This window comes from Pleurodeles waltl, chromosome 10, assembly GCF_031143425.1.
Source record: "Pleurodeles waltl isolate 20211129_DDA chromosome 10, aPleWal1.hap1.20221129, whole genome shotgun sequence".
NCBI lineage: Eukaryota > Metazoa > Chordata > Amphibia > Caudata > Salamandridae > Pleurodeles > Pleurodeles waltl.
Window position 1 is genome coordinate 206,239,519 of NC_090449.1, and position 25,099 is coordinate 206,264,617.

The following is a 25,099-nucleotide window of genomic DNA, read 5'->3' on the forward strand; positions in this document are numbered from 1 at the left end:
TTGTAGACTCCTTACTGGGGGAAGGACCAGCCAACTGGGGAGATTCATCAATCGTTTGTAACTTTGAAAAATTGCGCTTTTTTCCTTTCCCAGGTTCCGAAGTACTGGAACTTTGAGGGGAAATTTTTTTAAAGGATAATTCTAATTTTTTAGACCTCTGTAACATGGAAGAAGATACAGCTTGTTGAACTGTATTCTGAATAAAGGAATTTAAATCAGCGCGTAAATCATCCATTTGAACCTCACTGGACGAATCATCCACTTTTTTAGCCATTCTGAATAATAATAGAAAGACTGAGGATACCAGGTAATTTATTGAATCAATTAAAAAAATTTCATGTTTCAATGAAAAATGAGGGAAAATAAGTTAAAATAAAAACTAGCACATATATGGTTAAACTGTGTAAGAACACAGTGGGCGTGAGGAGAATGGGGTGTGTCCAGGCAGGAGCAACCAGTAAAATCTGGGGCGTGGCAGGCCAAACCTCCTGGGCGAAAGGAAAAAAGACCTCCCTCGACGACGCGAGTAACAGACCGCACTCGGCAGAGGGCTCCGAGGAAGCGCCTCTAAAGAAATTGTAGACGCGAGGAAGAAACACGGCAGAACGGCTCCGAGGTAAGCGCGAACTGAACGCTTACCTCAGGAGCGCAGCGGGAGAAACGAACGTTCAGAAGAACGTTCAGCTCGGCCCGAGAGGCGCGAGCGCGCCGATAATATTCTCACAAATTAGACAATTTTAAAACCAAGGAACGCACGCGGACACACAAAAATAAGCGGAAACGAAAACGATAATAGCGACATAAATGACACTATAAAAATATGTATATATATATGTCATAACACGAAAAAGAATATAAAGCTGAGGTAATAGAACTTATCTCGACTGCGAACAGCAAGAAAAGAGGACTTGCTGTTCGTAGTGAAGATAGTTATTGTGCATACTCGTTTATTATTGGTTGCCTTGATATGACATCATTTGTTTCTTTCTTCCCTATGTTCATGGGATGTGTAGTTTTTATTTTTTCATCTTGGCTGCTGTTTGAATAAAGCAAGAAAGGAAAGCATAATAGGAGCCTCCGTTCTTGTAATAAAATTCGAGACAGCTGCGCTTCATGTAACGCACAAGTATGTCGAACGTTAATCTAGAAAGTGAATCATCGTTGTAGCGAAGTCAGTTATACCGCTTTATGACTAAAGTACATTTCCTTCGAATATCCCAATAATGGAAAACTCGATTCGATCTCTGCGATCTAGATTATTAATAGGTATAATAATGTGGATTTGTGGGTGTGGGGTTATTAGATATTTTTTTTACGTAGTAGTTGTGCTCCTTGACATAGCAAATTACGACAACGGTAACGGGTGCGTATTCACGCTATTCAACATTTAAATATAAACTTCTCCTGTTGCTTCCGGAACCGCTTACACCTTGCCATTGGCTGAGGATGGTAAGGTTTCGGTTGATTACACCAATGGGGAACCGCAATTCGATGTTTCCTGTCCAGGCCGGAAACGCGTAAAGGCTGCCGGGATATATATTACGGTAGATTGTATATCGTGTATCGAACAGCTACCGGAGGGTGCAGTCTTTGACAGTCAGCGGGAGGAAGATCATGGCGGAGGGAGATAACCGCAGCAGCAACCTGCTGGTAAGCAAGAAATGGGCGATCATTCGTTCATTGACCCTATGCAAGGAGAGATCAGGGTACGCAGATCATCTTAAACGCTCAGTGTAACGGTAAAGGGGATTGAACTGTTTTCGGGGTTTATAGTCTAGATACCCATGTGCCACAAGAGGGGAGCGGGAGCTTGGTTTCATGAGTTTAAGGACTCGTGGCAGAGGCTCTTCTAAGAAGGGGGTAATTGATTACTGTTAACGGAGGTTGATCGTCTAGACGAGAACCGCATATGTGGCGGTCTGTGAGGAGTTGGGCACGATGTTGGCTCCGAGGGGACTGAAACGGTGAATTCCATGAAGGTGTCATAATGTTGTGTCCTTCTGAATATCGGTACGGCGAAACCCTGAAGGAGACTGGCACTGTAGATAAAATAGAAGGATGGTCTCTTCGATGCAGAGGGGGATCCTGCCCAAAAGGGTTATGGGCCATCCTGGCACAAATGTTTGCAATTACCAGAGTTTTTACAGGTAAGCGGGTTCGATGACCCGGTAAGGTCTCACAAGTGCAGTTAATTTTTTTTCTTTCTTATTTAGGCCCAAGAAACAGCCAACCTCGAGGAGCAGCTTCAAGGATGGGGAGAAGTGATTCTGGTTTCCGATAGAGTTCTTCGATGGGAAAAACCTTGGTTTCCAGCTGCCGTGATTGGCGCAGTTTCTTCCATTTTCTTGTAAGTGTTTGATGGTTTACAATAGGCATGGCCTTTTTGTGTTTCACTGTGGCGTCGCATTGAGTTTATTTGAGGTATTACAATTATACAGCCTTGTGGAATTGTTCCAAAATATTATTTGTCTTTGAGGTTTAAAAAGGTCTTAGTAACACTAGTCTTGTTTGTCTCTGCTGTTGTGTGTTATTACACGGAATATTGGCACATACAATGAAAAGTGAATGGCACCTAACATTTGCATTGCACCCTGTAACATAGAGCGCAGAAATGTAGCTCACAACGGGATGCATAAAGGCCCCCCACCGCCTACCTCAAAATAACATGAGTGCACTGCGTTCAGCCTCAAACGTGTGAATTATAGTCTATGATGCGAATTACAAATTAGTGCACGATAAGGCTCCATCCACAAAGTGGTAATTCCCCTTGGAGGAGATAACATCTGAGTGAATGGCTTATACCTTATTTGCCCATACATTAGATTGATACTCATACCCTGCAGGGTTGAAAGGCGCTACCACTCTTAAACACCCGCTGCCACTGCCCCCCCCCCCCCCCCCCCACCCAAACGAAGGAGGATGAGACTAACCTTTCCCAAGAGAGTCTTCATTTTCTAAGTGGAAGAACCTGGAAAGGCCATCTGCATTGGCATGGGCAGTCCCAGGTCTGTGTTCCACTATAAAGTCCATTCCCTGTAGGGAGATGGACCACTTCAACAGTTTTGGATTTTCACCTTTCATTTGCATCAGCCATCTGAGAGGTCTGTGGTCAGTTTGAACTACAAAGTGAGTACCAAAGAGGTATGGTCTCAGCTTCTTCAGGGACCAAACCACAGCAAAGGCCTCCCTCTCAATGGCACTCCAACGCTGCTCCCTGGGGCGTAACCTCCTGCTAATGAAAGCAACAGGCTGGTCAAGGCCATCTTCATTTGTTTGGGACAAAACTGCCCCTATCCCATGTTCAGAGGCATCTGTCTGCACAATGAACTGCTTGGAGTAATCTGGAGCTTTTAGAACTGGTGCTGTGCACATTGCTTGTTTCAGGGTGTCAAAGGCCTGTTGGCATTCTACAGTCCAGTTTACCTTCTTGGGCATTTTCTTGGAGGTGAGTTCTGTGAGGGCTGTCACAATGGATCCATATCCCTTCACAAACCTCCTATAGTACCCAGTCAAGCCAAGGAATGCCCTGACTTGAGTCTGGGGTTTTGGAGCTGCCCAGTCCAGAATAGTCTGGATCTTAGGCTGGAGTGGCTGAACTTGGCCTCCACCTACCAGGTGTCCCAAGTAAACCACAGTTCCCTGCCCTATCTGGCATTTGGATGCCTTGATAGAGAGGCCTGCTGATTGCAGAGCCTTCAAAACCTTCTTCAGGTGGATCAGGTGATCCTGCCAGTTGGAGCTAAAGACAGCAATATCATCAAGATAAGCTGCACTAAAGGACTCCAAGCCAGCAAGGACTTGATTCACCAACCTTTGGAAGGTGGCAGGGGCATTCTTTAAACCAAAGGGCATAACAGTGAACTGATAATGCCCATCAGGGGTGGAGAATGCTGTCTTTTCTTTTGCTCCAGGGGCCATTTTGATTTGCCAGTACCCTGCTGTTAAGTCAAAGGTACTTAAGAATTTGGCAGCCCCTAATTTGTCAATCAGTTCATCAGCTCTAGGAAGGGGATGGGCATCTGTCTTGGTGACAGAATTAAGTCCTCTGTAGTCCACACAAAACCTCATCTCTCTCTTTCCATCTTTGGTGTGAAGTTTGGGGACTAAGACCACTGGGCTAGCCCAGGGGCTGTCAGAGTGCTCAATTACTCCCAATTACAGCATCTTGTGGACTTCCACCTTGATGCTTTCCTTAACTTGGTCAGACTGTCTGAATATTTTGTTTTTGACAGGCATGCTGTCTCCTGTGTCCACATCATGGGTACACAGGTGTGTCTGACCAGGCGTTAGTGAAAAGAGCTCAGCAAACTGCTGCAGGACCTTCCTACAGTCAGATTGCTGTTGGCTAGAGAAGGTGTCTGAATAGATCACTCCATCCACTGAGCCATCTTTAGGGTCTGATGAGAGGAGAAAAGGGAGAGGCTCACTCTCAGCTTCCTGGTCCTCATCTGTTACCATCAACAGATTTACATCAGCCCTGTCATGGAAGAGCTTTAGGCGGTTCACATGGATCACCCTCTTGGGGATCCTGCTAGTGCCTAGGTCCACCAGGTAGGTGACCTGACTCTTCTTCTCTAGCACTGGGTAAGGGCCACTCCATCTGTCCTGAAGTGCCCTGGGAGCCACAGGCTCCAAAACCCAGACTTTCTGCCGTGGTTGAAATTCAACCATTGCAGCCTTTTGGTCATACCAAAACTTCTGGAGCTGTTGGCTGGCCTCAAGGTTTTTACTTGCCTTTTCCATGTACTCTGCCATCCTTGAACGAAGGCCAAGCACATAGTCCACTATGTCTTGTTTAGGCTCATGAAGAGGTCTCTCTCAGCCTTCTTTAACAAGAGCTAATGGTCCCCTTACAGGGTGGTTAAACAGAAGTTCAAAGGGTGAGAACCCTACTCCCTTCTGAGGCACCTCTCTGTAAGCGAAGAGCAGGCATGGCAAGAGGACATCCCATCTCCTTTTGAGTTTTTCTGGGAGCCCCATGATCATGCCCTTTAATGTCTTGTTGAATCTCTCAACAAGGCCATTAGTTTGTGGATGATAGGGTGTAGTGAACTTATAAGTCACTCCACACTCATTCCACATGTGTTTCAGGTATGCTGACATGAAGTTGGTACCTCTGTCAGACACCACCTCCTTAGGGAAGCCCACTCTGGTAAAGATACCACTGAGGGCCTTGGCTACTGCAGGGGCAGTAGTCGACCTAAGGGGAATAGCTTCAGGATACCTAGTAGCATGATCCACTACTACTAGGATGTACATATTTCCTGAGGCTGTGGGAGGTTCAAGTGGACCCACTATGTCCACACCCACTCTTTCAAAGGGGACCCCCACCACTGGAAGTGGAATGAGGGGGTCCTTTGGCTGTCCACCTGTCTTACCACTGGCTTGACAGGTGGTACAGGAGAGGCAAAACTCGTTAACCTTCTGGGACATGTTGGGCCAGTAGAAGTGGTTGACTAGTCTCTCACACGTCTTGGTTTGTCCCAAATGCCCAGCAAGGGGAATATCATGGGCTAAGGTCAGAATAAACTCTCTGAACTCCTGAGGCACTACCACTCCTAGTGGCACCAGGTTTGGGATCTCTTGTCTCAGTGTACAGGAGTCCATCTTCCCAATAGACCCTATGTGTTCCATTTTTCTTGCCATTGGACTCTTCAGCAGCTTGCTGCCTAAGGCCTTCAAGAGAGGAACGGGTTTCTTGTTCCTTACACAACTGTTCCCTTGAGGGTCCCCCTGGGCCTAAGAGCTCAACCTGATAAGGTTCCAACTCCATAGGCTCAGTTCCCTCAGAGGGCAGAACTTCTTCCTGAGAAGAGAGGTTCTCTTTTTGGTGTTGTGTTGCAGCTGGTTTCCCAGCTGGCTTTCCTTTTCTCTTGGTAGGCTGGGCCCTTTTTCCAGACTCCAGCTCTACTTGTTCACCCTGTGCCTTGCACTGTGCCCTTGTCTTGACACACACCAGTTCAGGGATACACAGCGTGGCTGCATGGGTTTTCATTTCTACCTCAGCCCATGCTGAGGACTGCAGGTCATTTCCAAGCAAACAGTCTACTGGGATAGTCGAGGAGACCACCACCTGTTTCAGGCCATTGACCCCTCCCCACTCTAAAGTTACCATTGCCATGGGATGTACTTTAGTTTGATTGTCAGCATTGGTGACTGGATAAGTTTGTCCAGCCAGGTATTGACCAGGGGAAACCAGTTTCTCTGTCACCATAGTGACACTGGCACCTGTATCCCTCAGGCCTTCTACACTTGTCCCATTAATTAAGAGCTGCTGCCTGTATTTTTGCATGTTAGGAGGCCAGGCAGCCAGTGTGGCTAAATCCACCCCACCCTCAAAGACTAATGTAGCTTCAGTGTGACACCTGATTTGCTCTGGGCACACTGTTGATCCCACTTGGAGACTAGCCATTCCAGTGTTAGCTGGAGTGGAGTTAGAAGTGGTTGTTTTGTTGGGACAGGCCTTGTCTCCAGTTTGGTGTCCAGGCTGACTACAGCTACGACACCAGGCCTTTTTGGGATCAAAGTTTTTACCCTTGTACCCAGAATTGTTTTGTGAAGAGGCTCTGGGCCCACCCTCCTGTGCAGGTTTTTGGGGGCCTGTAGAAGAATCTTTACTATTTTAGTTTTTGGCTGTCTCACCACCCTTCCCCTGGGGAGGTTTTGTGACCCCTTTCTTTTGGTCACTCCCTGTAGAAGTCTTGGACACCCTAGTCTTTACCCAATGGTCCGCCTTCTTTCCCAATTCTTGGTGAGAAAATGGTCCTAGGTCTACCAGATGCTGATGCAGTTTATCATTGAAACAATTACTTAATAGGCGTTCTTTCACAAATAAATTGTACAGCCCATCATAATTACTTACTCCACTGCCTTGAATCCAACCATCTAGTGTTTTTACTGAGTAGTCTACAAAGTCAAGTCAGGTCTGGCTCGAGGATTTTTGAGCCCCCTGAATCTAATCCTATACTCCTCGGTGGAGAATCCAAAGCCCTCAATCAGGGTACCCTTCATGATGTCATAAGATTCAGCATCTTTTCCAGAGAGTGTGAGGAGTCTATCCCTACACTTTCCTGTGAACATTTCCCAATGGAGAGCACCCCAGTGAGATTTGTTCACTTTTCTGGTTACACAATCCCTCTCAAAAGCTGTGAACCATTTGGTGATGTCATCACCATCTTCATATTTAGTCACAATCCCTTTAGGGATTTTTAACATGTCAGGAGAATCTCTGACCCTAGTTATGTTGCTGCCACCATTGATGGGTCCTAGGCCCATCTCTTGTCTTTCCCTTTCTATGGCTAGGATCTGTTTTTCCAAAGCCAATCTTTTGGCCATCCTGGCTAACTGGATGTCCTCTTCACTGGAGTTGTCCTCAATGATTTCAGAGAAGTTGGTCCCTCCTGTGAGGGGAAACAGCATCTCTGACTATTATGTTTGGAGACAGGGCTTGAGAGGCCCTGTTCTCCCTAAATAGGACTGGTAGGGGGGAATTTTCCTCCAAGTCACTATCTTCATCCTCTGTGTTGCCATCCTCAGAGGGGTTGGCTCTTTCAAACTCTGCCAAAAGCTCCTGGAGCTGTAGTTTGGAAGGTCTGGGGTCCATTGTTATTTTCTTTAATTTACAGAGTGACCTTAGCTCCCTCATCTTAAGATGGAGGTAAGGGGTGGTGCCGAGTTCCACCACATTCACATCTGTACTAGACATTATGCTTCTAAAAGTTGGAATACTTTTTAAGAATCTAAAACTAGTTCTAGGTTCTAATTCAAACTTTTACAAAACTTTTAAACTTGAAAAGAAATGCTAACAAGGACTAACACAAGGCCCTAGCAGGACTTTTAAGAATTTAGAAAAATAGCTCAAATTGCAAAAATCAATTTCTAATGACAATTTTTAGAATTTGTCGAGTGATCAGGTATTGGCTGAGTAGTCCAGCAAATGCAAAGTCTTGTATCCCACCGCTGCCACCAATGTAGGAAGTTGGCTCTGTATGTGCTATTTCAAAGTAAGGAATAGCATGCACAGATTCCAAGGGTTCCCCTTAGAGGTAAGATAGTGGCAAAAAGAGATAATACTAATGCTCTATTTTGTGGTAGTGTGGTCGAGCAGTAGGCTTATCAAAGGAGTAGTGTTAAGCATTTGTTGTATATACACACAGGCAATAAATGAGGAACACACGCTCAGAGACAATTCCGGACAATAGGTTTTTGTATAGAAAAATATATTTTCTTAGTTTATTTTAAGAACCACAGGTTCAAATTCTACATGTAATATCTCATTTGAAAGGTATTGCAGGTAAGTACTTTAGGAATTTGAATAATCACAATAGCATATATACTTTTTACATAAAACACATTTAGCTGTATTAAAAGTGGACACTTTGTGCAATTTTCACAGTTCCTGGGGGAGGTAAAGTAATGTTCTTGCAGGTAAGTAAACCACCTACAGGGCTCAAATTGGGGTCCAAGGTAGCCCACCGTTGGGGGTTCAGAGCAACCACAAAGTCACCACACCAGCAGCTCAGGGCCGGTCAGGTGCAGAGGTCAAAGAGGTGCCCAAAACACATAGGCTTCAATGGAGGTAAGGGGGTGCCCTGGTTCCAGTCTGCCAGCAGGTAAGTACTCGCGTCTTCGGAGGGCAGACCAGGGGGGTTTTGTAGGGCACCGGGGGGACACAAGTCAACACACAAAGTACACCCTCAGCAGCGCGGGGGCGGCCGGGTGCAGTGTGCAAACACGCGTCGGGTTTCCAATGGTTTTCAATGAGAGACCAAGGGGTCTCTTCAGCGGTGCAGGCAAGGGGGGGCTCCTTGGGGTAGCCAACACCTGGGCAAGGGAGAGGGCCTCCTGGGGGTCACTCCTGCACTGGAGTTCCGATCCTTCAGGTCCTGGGGGCTGCGGGTGCAGGGTCTTTGCCAGGCGTCGGGATTTCAGAGTCAGGCAGTCGCGGTCAGGGGGAGCCTCGGGATTCCCTCTGCAGGTGTCGCTGTGGGGGCTCAGGGGGGACAACTTGGGTTACTCACAGTCTTGGAGTCGCCTGGGGGTCCTCCCTGTAGCGTTGTTTCTTCACCAGTCGAGTCAGGGTCGCCGGGTGCAGTGTTTCAAGTCTCACGCTTCTTGCGGGGATTGCAGGGGTCTTTAAATCTGCTCCTCTGGATACAAAGTTGCAGTCTTTGCTGAACAGAGCCGCTGTTCTCTGGAGTTTCTTGGAAGCCGGGCAGTCCTCTGAGGATTCAGGGGTCGCTGGAGCAGTTTTCTTCTTGAAGGCAGGAGACGGGCCGGTAGGACTGGGGCCAAAGCAGTTGGTGTCTTCTTTCTTCTTCTGCAGGGGTTTTTCAGCTCCGCAGTCCTCTTCTTCTGGTAAGTTGCAGGAATCTAAATTCTTAGGTTATGGGAAGCCCTTAAATACTAAATTTAAGGGCGTGTTTAGGTCTGGGGGGGGTTAGTAGCCAATGGCTACTAGCCCTGAGGGTGGGTACACCCTCTTTGTGCCTCCTCCCAAGGGGAGGGGGTCACAATCCTATCCCTTTGGGGGAATCCTCCATCTGCAAGATGGAGGATTTCTAAAAGTTAGTCACTTCAGCTCAGGACACCTTAGGGGCTGTCCTGACTGGCCAGTGACTCCTCCTTGTTGTTCTCATTATTGCCTCCGGCCTTGCCGCCAAAAGTGGTGCCATGGCCGGAGGGGGCAGGCAACTCCACTAGCTGGAGTGCCCTGCGGTGCTGGAACAAAGGGGGTGAGCCTTTGAGGCTCACCGCCAGGTGTTACAGCTCCTGCCTGGGGGAAGGTGTTAGCATCTCCACCCAGTGCAGGCTTTGTTACTGGCCTCAGAGTGACCAAGGCACTCTCCCCATGGGGCCAGCAACATGTCTCGAGTGTGGCAGGCTGTTAAAACCAGTCAGCCTACACAGATAGTTGGTTAAGGTTTCAGGGGGCACCTCTAAGGTGCCCTCTGGGGTGTATTTCACAATAAAATGTACACTGGCATCAGTGTGCATTTATTGTGCTGAGAAGTTTGATACCAAACTTCCCAGTTTTCAGTATAGCCATTATGGTGCTGTGGAGTTCGTGTTTGACAGACTCCCAGACCATATACTCTTATGGCTACCCTGCACTTACAATGTCTAAGGTTTGGCTTAGACACTGTAGGGGCACAGTGCTCATGCACTGGTGCCCTCACCTATGGTATAGTGCACCCTGCCTTAGGGCTGTAAGGCCTGCTAGAGGGGTGACTTATCTATACTGCATAGGCAGTGTGAGGTTGGCATGGCACCCTGAGGGGAGTGTCATGTCGACTTACTTGTTTTGTCCTAACCAGCACACACAAGCTGGCAATCAGTGTGTCTGTGCTGAGTGAGGGGTCCCCATGGTGGCATAAGATATGCTGCAGCCCTTAGAGACCTTCCCTGGCATCTATGTCCCTTAACCTCTGGAAAGCTGGCTATCAAGTAGACCTCATGTATTGTTGCTTAGCAGCCCCTGTGTACTCTTTATGGCACACCCTTCATTGGTCAATGAATGGACTTGGAACTGGAACAAGTGGGTCAGTTGCTCCTACTTCTATACAGTTGAGGCAGACTGGGGACATGGGTTCACTGTCTGTACTTTCAGAATTGGTTTATTATGATTTGTTCTTGTGTTCTTCCAAAGCTGCTCTCTAGACACTGCTTTTGTGTAGGGTACGGCTCCTCCATCCCCGGAGCACTCGCACCAGAGAAGGTGTTGTGGCGTTTTTGTACCTGGCTACTAACACCCACATGAGTGATCGTGGGAAAGACAACAGGCTAGCCTCCCCTTTCACCTCGAACAATGGACTGCAGTCTCTCAGTTCTCCCCTACCATCTGCTAATTGTAAGTGCCACAGGAAGCCTATTAATATTTATAGTGGCACTTCTCCCGTGTCCCCTCTCTTTCTGGCTAGGTCTCCTCCCTCCAACTTAAAAAAAAAAAAAAAAAAAAAAAAAAAAAAAAATTCCCGTAGTACTTATCGACTGTCTGGTGAAAACATCACCACCATCTTGTCTACAGGAACATGCCAGAGGCTTCTAAGATGAAATCCATCTCCGTGGCTTATTAATACTCGCAGTGATTGTACCAGACAGGACACGGACACATGCACAGCATACACTTGGCATATTAGTGGCAGGGTCTGGGTTAGTACATTCAAGCAGAACTCTGCACAAATGAAGCCAGTAACCCGGCACTCCAGTGAGACAGTCTGGTCGTTCACATCTATTGGTTCCCATAGACGAGGAATTTCACATGGAGACCAACATCCACAGTAGATGCGTAGTCCCCTCCTATTAGAACCCAAACTTTACTTAATACTGAGGTTGTATCCTGATGTTAGGCCAGTTGGGGTTGCTTGTGAGGTTACTGGGTGGCACATGCTTACCAAGCCTCCTAATGGTTTTCAGCCAGGTTTACCAGCAGTCTGATTTTCAGATCCACGCATGATGGTCACCTCTGTTTTATCTGGGGCTGTTTGGGGGGGGGGGTCTGTTGGGGGGCATAGCTCTGCGGAAATCTTGTACTTTTCTGATCTCTCTACGCATGGCATGTTACATCATTGTGCACTTTGCTATCACCAGAACAAATATTTCTGTAATTGTATATATATATTTTTTTTTTTACAGGATGGTTTACTACTTGGATCCGTCCGTTCTGTCAGGCGTTTCATCTTTTGTAATGTTACTGTGTTTGGCAGATTACCTTGTCCCTACTCTTGCTCCTAAAATTTTTGGCTCCAATAAGTGGTGAGTATCGATTTAAAAACTTTTTGTAATTGCTGCAATGTGTGCAGTGAATATTAAGCGGATTGTAGTTTGTTTGCATGTTGGACGTATTTCTGTCGCATTTAGCTTTCCGTCTGTTTCTGAAGTGCAAGCCCATCCTTGGTAGTCAATGCATGAGAACTACCACGTGGGAGTGGTGCTCACGAAGACGTGAGTTGTTTCCATTGGTACATATTTTTTCTCTTTGGGTATAAGGGCTGCTTTATTCTGCTCGTTTTCCCGGTTTAGTTGGAAGGTAGATCGTTGTTGGTGATGCATTTGGGAGCTGTTTTGCACCCCTCGCCAAAACTCTATCTGCTGAGATTAGAGTAACGCCAGTCCTTAACCTGTTTCGTTTCATGTAGATCAGTTGAGTGTGGCTGTCTCTGCATCTTGGCGTGTTTGGTCTTCGCACAGCGTTTATTTGTTCTGACGAGTTGCTGCTTTCAGTTTGTGGCATGGCATCAGATTTGACTTGACTTGTTCATTTTAAATGTTTATTTTAACTGCGCTATCTGCAGCCCGTTAACAGAGTGGTCATCTGATATTATTGTTAATCCTCGTCTCCCAGTGATTATCTTGTACTGCATGTAATTGCATGAACCGAGTTATTGCGAAGTGTTAGCAAGCAAAGTTTTGTAGTCGAGTATCCTTGACCTGCATGTAGTGATAAAGGATAATCTGCGTTTTTGAAGCTTTTAACAGTCTTTTGGTAAGTATGGTATTGGTATCGGCAAAAAATATGGACTGTTAGTATTGCATATGACTTACGACTGTGCCATGTGTCACACTTAGCTTTTAATTACATTAACATGCACTTATCAGTTTAAAACATGTATTAATGTGCTTTTTTTTTTTTCTCAATTAGGACAACTGAGCAGCAGCAAAGATTCCATGAGATCTGTTGTACTCTTGTTAAAACTCGTCGAAGAATTGTTGGCTGGTGGAAACGTCTGTTCTCTTTGAAAGAGGAAAAGCCTAAAGTGGTATTTATTGCGTTTTCCGGATTTAAATGGGTCATGTGAAGAAATGTGTGGGTGTTTGTAATTTTTTTTTTTGGGGAGTGGTTAATTAACTTTGTCGCATAGATTTAAGTTTTTAAGCCTATTAAATGTAAAATATAAATTGCAAAGTAATTGTGGTTAAGCCAATTTAACTGTGGTTCGTTTTCAGCTCTTGACACCTGGGAAGAAGCTTGCCAACATTAGTGAGCTAGAACAAAATGGTTTTATTCTTTGTTATAGTTAAAAGAAGGTTTGTAATTTTTTTTTATTAGCAGCCAGCATGCTGTACAAAACTAAGCACATGACAGCTTTCACATAGTTTTATGCTGTTTCAATTATAACTGCGAGTTGTCTTGCATATGGAACAGTTGCTTTGTTACGTCCCTAGCCACACGTTTTTGTTCTCAAAAATATATTTGTGTGTACTTTGAGGGCCTTTCAGGTTAGCGGTCTTCACTCATTTGTCTTAATTTGCTCCCACGCGTTCAGTAGGAGCCAGTGTGTGGGCCGCCTTTAGCTGTAACCTCCCTACGCTATGAGTGATGGAAATCACAGCCCGCATATCCTTCTATGCGAGGTCTGGTGGGGCAGTAATTCATTTTATTTTAACACTGTGTTTCTTCATGGTCTTTGGAATATAAATTCAGGGCAGCTTCTGTTTCTGAAGTTCATCCTGCTGTTGTGTGTTACTCAGCCCTATGATATCTTATGGAATTCCAAACTAGTCATTCCCTTCGAGCACCGTTCACTCATTCTTAAATTCACCTTTTGGCCCATCCACAAATAAACCTGCCAGTTATTGGTGAAGTACTGTTGCCTATTTAAAAAAAATAATAATAATAAAAAAGCGGACTTAATGGGTTTGCCAGTACTACCATTAAGATGGTCATCCGTGCATACTGAGGCATTGCCAAATCCAATTCCTGTGCAGAAAAGTATTGAACATCCATGCTAAAATTGGCTAGCCTGGCTCCACTAGAGGATGCTTCCAACTATTTCTACTTTCCTCACGCCTATTTTTTAAAAAAAAATATTCTAACACACTTTAGGTTGTGTAAACAAAATACATTTAAAAAAAAAAAAAAAAAAAAGCCATCCCTGCCTTCTACAATCACCAAGAATAGGCATTCTAGAACGTTGGCTTTCTTGACCATTTCTTTTCTTTCGACTTCATGGATCTCTTGGGAGAACACATATTTCCTGATGAGACAGCTAATATCTCTGTCAAATGGGAGAGGTTCTACTCCAGTAAAATGGGGAGTCAGGGCTGCAGCTGTCACGATTGCAAACCCTTTGTCCTATAGAGTTCAGTAGTCTTTGAGCATTCCTTAAATATTGAGCCTGATGTCTGCTCCAGGGCAGACCCTTGATTCTGTTCTGAAGGACATTAGGATTCCAGATTCATTTGAAATTAAAAGAAAAGACATTTGCCTGTTTACATTTCAATAGGAGAACGTCCCCCTTGGCAGAATGGGGTCAGAATATACCAATTACTTGGGTGAGCAATTTAATTTGCTGCTTCTTTGTAAGTTCGTACATTTCCCTGATTTAATGCTGTTTGTTTGTTTCTTCTTTCTAGTACTTCCTGACTACGATCAGTACTCTGGCTGTGGTTGCATGGTTAGGACAGCAAGTCCACAACCTCCTCCTTACATACCTTATTGGTAAGTATGTTAGTATTGGCTATTAATATTGTTTGTACTAAGGAGGATCATTTATAAACACAAGTTCTATGACTTCATGAAAACCATTAGTACCCAAAATAATCTTGCCATCTAGCTAGTAACTTAAAAATGGTAATTGAAAAATGTACAAGGTAATTTCTAACCAGACTCCCACTTCTCTCATTTCAAGATTACAATAGACCCTCCCCCTTCCAGGTTTGGATTTTCGTGTGTGGTGTGGTGGGGAGGGACAGGGGCGGGGGATGTGGTTAGGTAGGCATCACTATTATATCTATTATACACGTCTTTCTGTTAGCAAAAGAATTTCAGAAAGTTAGTTAGTTTTAACTGGTTTATGTTGGTGCAGTGGTGAAGGGGATCGTATGGTCTATAGAGGCCTGAAAACACAAGGTAACTGCTCTAACTGGTGCTCAGTGACCCTGTTTTAAACATGGATATTTTGCTTCTGGAAATGGCTTTTCATTCAGAATGAAACTTTTGCTAAGTATCAAACTTAACCCCTTTAAATTGTGTGTGTGTGTGTGCTTCAGAGTGTCAAAGGCCTTTTGACAGTCCATGGTCCAGTTCACATATACCTTCACAAACCTCCTATAGTACCCAGTCAAGTCAAGTAATGTCTTGTCTTGAGTCTGGGCTTTTTGGAGGGGTACCCAGGCCAGAATAGTCTGGATTTTGGGTTGGAGTGGCTGAACTTGGCCCTCCACCTACAAGGTGACCCAAGTAAACCACAGTACCCTGCCCCATCTGACATTTGGATGCCTTGGTAGAGAGGCCTGCTGCTTGCAGGGCCTGCAAAATCTTCCTCAGGTGGACCAGGTGATCCTGCCAGCTGGAGCTAAAGACAGCAATATCATCAAGATAAGCTGTACTAAAGGACTCCAAGCCAGCAAGGACTTGATTCACCAACCTTTGGCAGGGGCATTCTTTAAGCCAAAGGGCATCACAGTAAACTGGTAGTGTCCATCAGGTGTACAGAATGCTGTTTCTCTTTTGCTCCTGGTGCCATTTTTATTTGCCAGTACTCTGCTGTTAAGTCAAAGGTACTTACGTATTTGGCATCACCCAGTTAGTTCATCTGCCCTTGGAATGGGGTGAGCATATGTCTTGGTGACAGTTAAGCCCTCTGTAGTACACACACAACCTCATCTCTCTCCTGCTAGTGCCTAGGTCCACCAGGTAGGTGGCCTGACTCTTTTCTAGCACTGGGTAAGAGCCACTCCATTTGCCCTGAAGTGCCATGGGAGCCACAAGCTCCAGAACCCAGACTTTCTGCCCTGGCTTAAACTTACACCAGAATCCAAGTGAGATCTCTCCTATTTTCGGACAGCCGTTAGCACAGTGCATGTTAAGTTCACTCTCAATATTTGTACTCCAGGTTGTTCTAGTCTTTGGTTTTGGATGATTGTGCACATGAGACGCATGCCTGTTAAATACGTATATATACTGAGAAAAAAGAAAGGTTACATTTATGAATTGGGGTGGTAATAGTTTGTTAGTCTGTGCTTAGAAGAAAAGGTTTTAATGGAAATAAAAAAACGAAGGTTAAAATTAAGTTCTAGTTAAGTGAAATTGTGTCTAGGGTGAGGGGTCGCTCTTTAGTCTGTGCACGGACTCTGTGCAGTCTGTTCTTGGGTCACTAGAGGAAGTATACTGTACGCACAGCCGGGGCCATGAGTGCAAACTGCATAGCACAGGCTTTCCCATATAATGGGACTTAATAATGTATTGGCTCTCTCTGTAAGGTGCTGTGCACTGCCTGAAGATGACTTTAAAATAAAAAGTCTCCCGCAGGACCCCATTGGCCCTAATAATAATAATATATATTTTGTTTTTATTGTTTAATTTGACAAAAAAGGGTGCGTTCCTCTAAAACTCTCAAATGCGCCCTCCATCTTTGGGTGGAGCTGTAAGTGGAAGAAGACTGGTTGCTCAATAGAAATTCAGGCATGTGCTAGCTATTGATGCATAAAGTGGCCTCAAAACCAAGGTAAAAATTGTAGGAAAGCACCCTTTTTGGCATGGCTAGCCCACACTTCTTGCCTGGTGTCTAATGTAATTTCTACAAAGTGCACTGAGTTCCTGCTAACCAGGTCAACAGTGCCAGATCTCTTTCCCAAAACTGCACAATTTCCCCAATTGGCAAAACCTTTAGCACCCTCTGTAAGTCTCTCGTAAATTGTACACGGGGTGCTAAAGAGGGTTCCTAAGGGCTGCAGCATGAATTCAGCCACCCTAAGTTAAATCTCCCCCCCCCCCCCCCCCCAAAACCAAGCACAAAAGGCTGTGTGGCTTGGTGCAGACCACCAAAAGTGAAAACACGGCGTGGCCCACAGACTGTGCTCATGTCCCAAGATACTGCATGCAATATGTGAGTCAGCCCTCTACGGCCCTTACAGCCCTAAGGCAGGTTGCGCATGAGCAGATCTGTCCCTGCTGTGTTAGTCTATTCTCAGACATAGTAAATGACCAGCGAAGCTAATATACAAGGATATCATCCATCTAGCAATACCACAGGAGGATGTTGATGATGTGTGGATTTTCACTACACAGAGTGAATTCCTTCTCGAAATAGGACTTGTAGAGGCAGGCCAGAGTAGGTGCAAATGTGCTTCCCATTGAAGTGCCTTGAGTTTGGAGATAGAAGGTGTCCTCACATGGAAAGAGTTCTCTTTGAGGGCAATGGTAGCATATTCAGTGATGAAGTCTACCGGTGTAGGGGAGGACTAAACTCAGATCACACAGTTTCCTCAGTGATGTCTGAGGTCGCATCTTGGGGAATATTAGTGTACAGAACCTCTACATCTAGGGTGGTCAGTAAGTTTATATTGCTGACATTATTTATTTCCCTGATCCAGTTTAAAATGTCCTCTGTGTCTTTAAGGAACTAAAGGATGGACAAAGTGTTCACATATTTTGGAAAGAAGTACCAAAAGGAAGCCAATCCCCCAACACTATGCGTCTTCCAGGTGTTGGAAGAACGCCCTCATGTATTTTGGAAAGTACACAGAAGCATGGTGTCTTGGGCTAAGCATTGATCAAAAAGTCAGCTTTTGTTTTTGGTAACCCAGCTTAATATCAGCCTTATACTAGTGAGCAAATCTTTGCAGTGATTTTGTCAGTGGGGTTGTATTTAATAGGTCTAGAGTACCTTCGATCTGATATTTCTGTACTCTGATTTGGAGAGAATGACAATGGCTGCCCCTTTCTAGTCGGTTTAATAGTGAGGGGGTGTTCTTTGCAAGAGACAGCCCACCATTGGACATATTGTGAAAATAATTTTTAGTCCTTGATATCTTTGAGGACAGCATGTTTGAAGGTGAAAATCTCGTTATGAACTAGCCTGGCATTAGGCGTAGATTCAGGAGGATTCCTAAACCCGGAGTATCCTTGCCTTTTAGGGACCGGTTTATCTGAGAAGACCGCACATAATCATTGCTTTCTAAAGCAATTGTGTAACATAGTGATCTTCTCGAGGAGCAAAGTATAAACCGGCAACCTTTTTGGAGGACTCTTCTGTGTGTGCTTTCTGCAACAGACTAACTATAAATTTTATTTTGGGTCTTTTGTCTTGCTCCTTGTGAGCATTTGGGGTTTGATGTGGTTCTGTTGAACATGCTTTCTCACTCCTTTTTCTGCCTCCCCAAAAAAATTATAGGGGGGGTGAGCAGGCGGGGAGAGAAGAGGTTCAGAGAAGGAAGTGTGTGGACCTGGCAAGAACATTTGGAATCAGTGTGGCCACATTGATTGGGGCAATTGAAAAGGAGTCATTGGATACCCATACGTATTATGAGGTCCTTTCCGTCCCTCATTGCTGCCCCAGCTATCCGTGCTGCTGAATGACTTATTTCTTCTCTTAGTGATATTCCCCCTCATCTGAGGATGTCTCCTCCAACTGGGAAATCCTCTCTGATGTAGGGGTAGACTCTCTTCTTATCAAACTTCTTAATATATTATTGAAGTTTGACTATTTTCTGCTACAACTTTGCGTTCCTTGATCTCAGAGTTTATTTCAGCTAGGCTTGTCTTAAAGGTAGAGATTTAAATGCCACTCCTAACGGCATTTTCAGCAGTGATGATCTTGATCCTGAGGGCCTCTGATGTCCGCTTGGCCGTGTTAATGATCAAAACCAATCTGTCGTGTACATTTCCAGGCAATTTTAGAACATTCTCGCCTGGAAACCAACTCCTCCAAAAAGATCTGAGGCATTGGTCACAATTAGGCCATGGGGGGGGGGGGAGGGGAGATGCCGGCTCTGAAATATTCAGTTGTAATCATCCTGCATAGAGCTATTTTGACTTTTTTTTATTTATATGTAGGTGTGTGTATGTGTATGTATATATATATATATATATATGTGTGTGTGTGTGTGTGTATATATATATATATTTTTTTTTCCTAAGGTTGCTAGTGAGTTTCAGTGATCTTTAAGGCTGCAAGATGTAGTACGGCCAACAGCCTTCAACAGGGATGAAGTTGTTAGGATCTCTGCTACTTCACTGTCCTCTTTGCTGAGGACTGCCATTCAGGTTAAAGATGTATGTTAGTTATTCTTGTATCTAACAAGTACCTTAATGACTAGGGCCCTGATTACGACCTATGCAGAGGGGATTACTCTGTCCCAAACGTGACTGATTTCCCCTCTGTGGTTTTACAAGTTCCATAGGATGTAATGGAACTTGGAAAACGGCAGGCGGGATATCCGTAACGCTTAGGACGGAGTAATTCCCTCCGCCAAACTCGCTATGAGGCCTCTATAACTCCTACCTGTAAGGAGGGATTTCAGGTCCTTTTCGATAAACAGTCGTCCAAACAAAAAAAAAAAAGTCCAAAGGTTCTCAACCTGGGCATGAATAGAGCTCTGAATCCTTGATTTACTGATGGGTCACCCGACATTTAAACTCTGATGCTTGAACACACCGGTAGACATCATAAATTCACGTTTGCAAAATGGAACTAATAATGACTTCTTGGTGCCTGTTACTAGTATTAGTACAAACTTGATGGGATGTTTGGTCCTGTGTTAAAACCCTCCTGCTCCCCTATCCACACCGCCTCATGGGCTCCATGTATGTTTTTCTATTTATAATGTTGTGTTTTTTTTTTTTAAATTTTTTTAGTGGCTTTCTTACTGCTGCTTCCTGGACTAAACCAACACGGACTTATCTCAAAGTACATTGGCATGTGTAAAAGGGAGATCAACAAACTTCTGAAGCAAAAGGAGAAGAAAAACGAATGAAGCATGCATTGAAAGGAAAAAAAGTGATTTCCAAGGGAACAACCGTCTGAATCATTCTTCACTGTCGTCCTTTTAATTGTATATGTTTTGTTAATGTACATGTTTGATTTGCACTGACTGTGTGGAAACAAAAGTAATGCATAATGTACGAATCGGCTATTTTTTTTTAACATAATGTCTTTCAAACCACTGATGTAGTCACTGAAATGTGTTGCATGTGAACTTGTGGTTTTATGTGTGGTCCTGTGTTGCACAACGTGAGGCAAACACTGCTTCCTACTTTGTAAATATCGCTGTCTACCTTTGTGTCCTTTTTCTTAGTGCCACCCAACCTCACTTAAATTATGTTTCATTTTCTTTAAATCTGTCTTGAATTTTTGCTTGTCAAGTAAATGTTTCTTTTAAAGTATTTTCTCTTTTGGAATTTTAATAGTAATGACTGTCTTCCTTGACTGGTGCTTTTGAGGGGGCAGGTAGGATGAAAAAGAGGGTTAGGTGAGGGTGGCCCTGAAGATACAGGGATGTTGTACCATGTCCTAGGTGCATTGGTGCAAAAGGCCTGTACATTTGTTTTTTTTAATTTTTTTAAATAACATTTATTTACACTTTCTGGCTGTGGGTATGCCAAGAACCAACAGAGGTCCTTAGATTGTATGCAGGATAAGTGGGGATGCTGGTTGTGCTGGCTTTGTAAATGATGGAGGTGGTTTTGAATATGGTGCAGACTGGCTAGGAAAGCCAGTGCAGTGTACTGAAGGGATCATATTTCTTGAAGCTCTGGGTTAGATGCTGCACTCTGTAATATGTCTTTAAGGTGTACCAGTGTGGAGTCTGGTAGGTCTGCCGCCATCCCAGTTAGGACCCAGACATAAGCAAATTAGCCTTGACCCTGTTCTTCATGGGAGTAGTCCTGCCAAACCAGGTTTCCTGGACTGGAAATGAGCATCCTGGGACTGTTTTCAGGGTATCACAGAGGCTAGCTTGAATCCAGTGGAGCAGTCAGCACAGGACCCCACTTAGGACTACAAAACCAAAAAGAACAGATGGAAGGAATGCTGAACCATGCAAACATTCACTCCAGCCAGAAAGATCTGGGTTTAATCCATTGATTTACAAGGAGAGCACCAACTGGCTCCATGTAGAGGTTAAAGATACCGTGAGGCAGTTTGGAACCCTGGAGAACTCTGCAGATGACAGGGACAGTTGGGACCTTAGAATGACATACATGAAGTAACAGGAATGGGTTAGAAAGGTACGGGAAGAGTCCTTTTAATATGGATTCAGTCAATTAGCTGGGCGTACAGGTTGGGCTTCCTTTTGTCCCTTGTAGAATAGTTGTTTTATTTGATATTTTGCTGACCAGGCAGTACAAACATTACTTGACGGCATGCAAAAAAAAAAAAAAAAAAAAAAAAAAAAAAAAAAACCATCAATAAATCTACTACTTGAAATTGCTTAAAACACGAATCGTTATGGTAAAATTGACTAATTGTACCCAGCAGCCCTACACTATTAATGTACAGTGAGGTGGATTCAAATTGATATCTTTTATTGTAGAGTACCTGGCAAAATTACATAAATATCAATGCTTTATGTAATAATAGAGAAAAGTATTCCTAAAATTAGAGCCGTTTCCTTAATTCTACGCAAAAAAAAAAAAACCAAACAAGGCTGGGACAATAATAGTTTGTTATAATCTAATAAAGTCGGAGAGGTAAGATAGCATTTATACATCAATCAGTAGAAAACAATGAGTAATGTCATGCTAATCAAATAGGTCCATACACGTGAGTAAAAGTTCCCATTGTAGAGCGTTTTAAGGCAGACTATCTAAATCTTTTGACACAAAGGATACAAATTACCCTACACTACAACATGTCATATTGGTACAATTTAGAATTAATGTCGTTAAAGTCTGTTCCTGACGGATCTGTAAAACTCTAAAAACTGGAAGTAATAAAACCTTTCCTTTCTATAGCAAAGGCCACACAGCAAACACATGACGGTGTCAATTTACTATGTTTTTTAAAGGACAAAAAGGAGGTAGCTGCTCCATCCTAGTTGCTCTTCCAGTGTATAAAGGCAGGCACCTGGACACGTCAGACCTTTTGTCCATCTTTCAACATTGAAGCCTTTAATATTATGCAAGTAGGACTGTACATCCTCTAATCTGTGTTTAGCAAATTGACTAGTTAGTTTATCCTACCCACATCTAAATCACAGTTTCTGGATTTATCTTGGCATGTTTTAACTTTTTATTCCTCCATTGATGCACTGAGCTGCTCCTCATGTCCGTTATTGATATATCCAGTCTTTCCGTGATTTTACGAAGATCTACAATCCATGGCGCTGTTTATTTATTAATAGTGTCCATGACCTTTGATTAACTGGTTCAACAATCTGCTGAATTTGTAAGACCGGCCTAATAGTTAAATAATTTGTTGCTGGTACTCGAATGCTATATTAGACAGCCACAACTTGAGCGTCGGTGCACTAGTAACTGTGCCACTTAGGAGATTTCGCTGTATTTTCCAGATCTTCGTTTCTATTATAGGAAGTCAAGTAATGCTTTTCTCTAAGGGAATTTCCCAGCTATACATTTGTAAATATACTATTTTTGAATTCTTAATCTTTTGAAAACTTCAACATATTTATGCCCCCGATTCGGACTCCATTCTTTGTGCTAACCAAGCCATGGCCTTTGAGCTTCATCCTGCTTTGAAATTGAGATTATATTTTAAAAGAAGGCCTAAACTGTTTTCTTTAAACACCTCTATTTGCACTAAATTGAGCTACCACTTCTGAAGTGTTTTCTGAAATAACCTGTCCGAAAATACCACCCATTTTGTTTTAGAAACATCTATTCTCAAATCATTTGTTATACAGTAGTCGGAAAGTGCATCTAATTACCTCAGAAGACCTACCTGCGTGAGATCTACTAAAAGTCTAATCTGCATAATACAATGAAGAAGCTAACTCTTCAAACAATTGCTGTGGAAAAGAACAAACCTGGCTTGGAGCCATGAGGAAATCTGCATTGTAAATGAATAAGAGGGGAGACTATATACCCTTCCCTTAAGCTGTTAGGGGCATATATTTTCCTGGATAATGCTTCATTTGTTCCCAATTCTAATTTTGTTCATGTCCCCTAATTAAATTAGATTATCAATTTTTGCAATGCAGGTGGACCAATCAAATTTAACCTTAACCCCCCCCCCCCCCCCCAAAGAATGGCCCAGTTATTGGTGTCAAATGCTGTAGTCCGGTCTGTGTAAGAGGCGTAAAGACTTTTCTTTTAAAGACATAATCTTGAGCCATCAATTTCAATATTAAACATCCATCCACTGTTTAGTGCCCACTGTGAAACCCTAACGCCACCTTAAGGAGCACCGCCTCCTTTACTGACCAGTCAGATGTTTAGCATACGTTTCATTGGATATGTCCAGCAGGGTAATCTTATGATTACTTTGGTGACTCACAAGGTCCATTTTTGTACTGCTGAATGCTTGTACTTCCTTTCCCGAAGTCGGGTATTTCGTGACCACTTATTACATTTGCAAACACAGTTGTCAAACATTGAGCCCCCAAACTAGGTTTACATTTTAATATATCTGTGGATAGACCATCGATTGTTTTAAATGTTATATTTGCCTCGATTACACTTAGTGTGGGGATTGGAAAAAGCTGTTGGAACAGTTGAATCTGATAAACTCTTAAAGTCCTTGTCACCACCTGCCTTTTTGCACAGGTCTATCAATCTCAGTCCTTACACCCCACTTAACCCCGGTTCTCTTTCCTATGGAACAAATGCGTACTACATTTGAGGCACTTGACTTTAACACAAAACCTCAAGTGTAAAAAATGGCACATGTTCATCAACGCCCCCAAAATCTGCTGCTATCCATTTGGTTAAATGCTGCAAATTCCCAAAAGCTTATACTTGCTCAATGTTCTCTAAACCCACACCTTCAACCCTGTACCATAGCTACTTGAATGCTGAGACCATCTATCTTTCATCTGCATGGCTATTTCTGCCCTCTATCACAATATATACACAAGTTTTTGTCCTCGTCACTTTCTTTTTTTTTTTTTTTTTACACGTTGAGTGGGCTGCAAAGAACTCTTCTCTATCAATGCGCATCAAGAGCTGGCATCAGGAGGTCCTCAGGCTTTCTGTTGATGGATCATTCTGGCGAACTTGTTGGCAGAGAATGCATGCTAGACTGTCAATATCATGAGGCTGGTCAGGATTACGATATAGTTCTCATTGTGAGTCCCTTCTGCTCGAGGTTCAGATTGCCAAAATACCACAGTGCACTGGACCGAGATACTGGGTGCCTGAGAGGGTCTACACCAGGGTCTTTTTGACGAGGGATACAGTGACATACTATGAAATGGCAAGTAGTAATTTTAGTGTAGCTGTTCCTCGAGAAGAAATGTTGGTACTTAAACCCAAGGCACCAGGTGCAATGCCCTTAATGCACTGCATTTAAGATTTATATCAGACAACATAACCGATTCCCCTTTATTGTAAGAGAACCCAGTAATTGATTCCCTTACTAGCCCTGCAGTAAAAAAAAAAAAAAAAAGATTAATGCTTTGTTATTAACTGCTATTGTTACTCCTGACATAGGTAACACATGCTTGGATACAAACAGATGCAAAACCTTCCTTATGTGGTCTAGGGAAAAGTAATCTGGGCTTTGTGAGAGTTCTTGAAGCACTGTACACACCTACTACTGAGGGATCAGAAAGGGATATTCTGGGAACATTAAAGGAGCAGATACACATCTGATCAATCTAAGAAAGGATTTATTTTTCCATGGTTAGCTCCTTCCCCCACACTTTTTGCCTAGAAAATGATGTGGTTTCAAAATTGTAAGTGCCCTGTGCCCCTGCTAAACAAGTACCCAGGGGCAGATCTCTTTTCCCAAAACTGTACTATGTTTTGGCACTTCAGTCTCCCTTGTCTATGTATGTCACTGCTAAGGTATGCCCTAGGTAACCCATAGAACAGGGTTCTATGTAGGTAAAAGGCAGGACATGTACTGGTGTGTTTTACATGTCCTGGTAGTGAAAAACTCACAAATTTGTTTTCCACTACTGAGATCTGCTCCTCCCATAGACTAGCATTAGAGCTACCCTCATATTCTTTTAAGTAGTAGATTCTGATCTGGAAGGAGTAGCCTTGTCATGTTTGGTATGGATAGAATGGTAATACAAATTTCTGCTTATTGGTGAAGGACTCTGGACACTTTACCAATTCTAAACAGTGCTAAAGTGCATGTGCTCTCTCCCTAAAAACATGGTAACATTGGCTCATACCCCATTTGCATACTTAATTTACGTGTAAGTCCCTAGTAAAGTGCACTACATGTGCCAGGGCATGTCAATTAAATGC

General features: G+C 43.6%; 1 protein-coding gene across 1 annotated transcript; it reads left to right on the forward strand.

Moving 5' to 3' along the window:
- Positions 1-1,495: 1,495 nt before the first annotated feature.
- Positions 1,496-20,107, forward strand: ARL6IP1 (ARL6 interacting reticulophagy regulator 1). Its single transcript, XM_069210187.1, has 6 exons — positions 1,496-1,650; positions 2,214-2,347; positions 11,635-11,754; positions 12,641-12,758; positions 14,356-14,440; positions 19,580-20,107. The coding sequence occupies exons 1-6, from the start codon at positions 1,615-1,617 to the stop codon at positions 19,696-19,698; spliced, it is 612 nt and encodes a 203-aa protein (XP_069066288.1). The 5' UTR covers positions 1,496-1,614; the 3' UTR covers positions 19,699-20,107.
- The last annotated feature ends 4,992 nt before the right edge of the window (positions 20,108-25,099 follow it).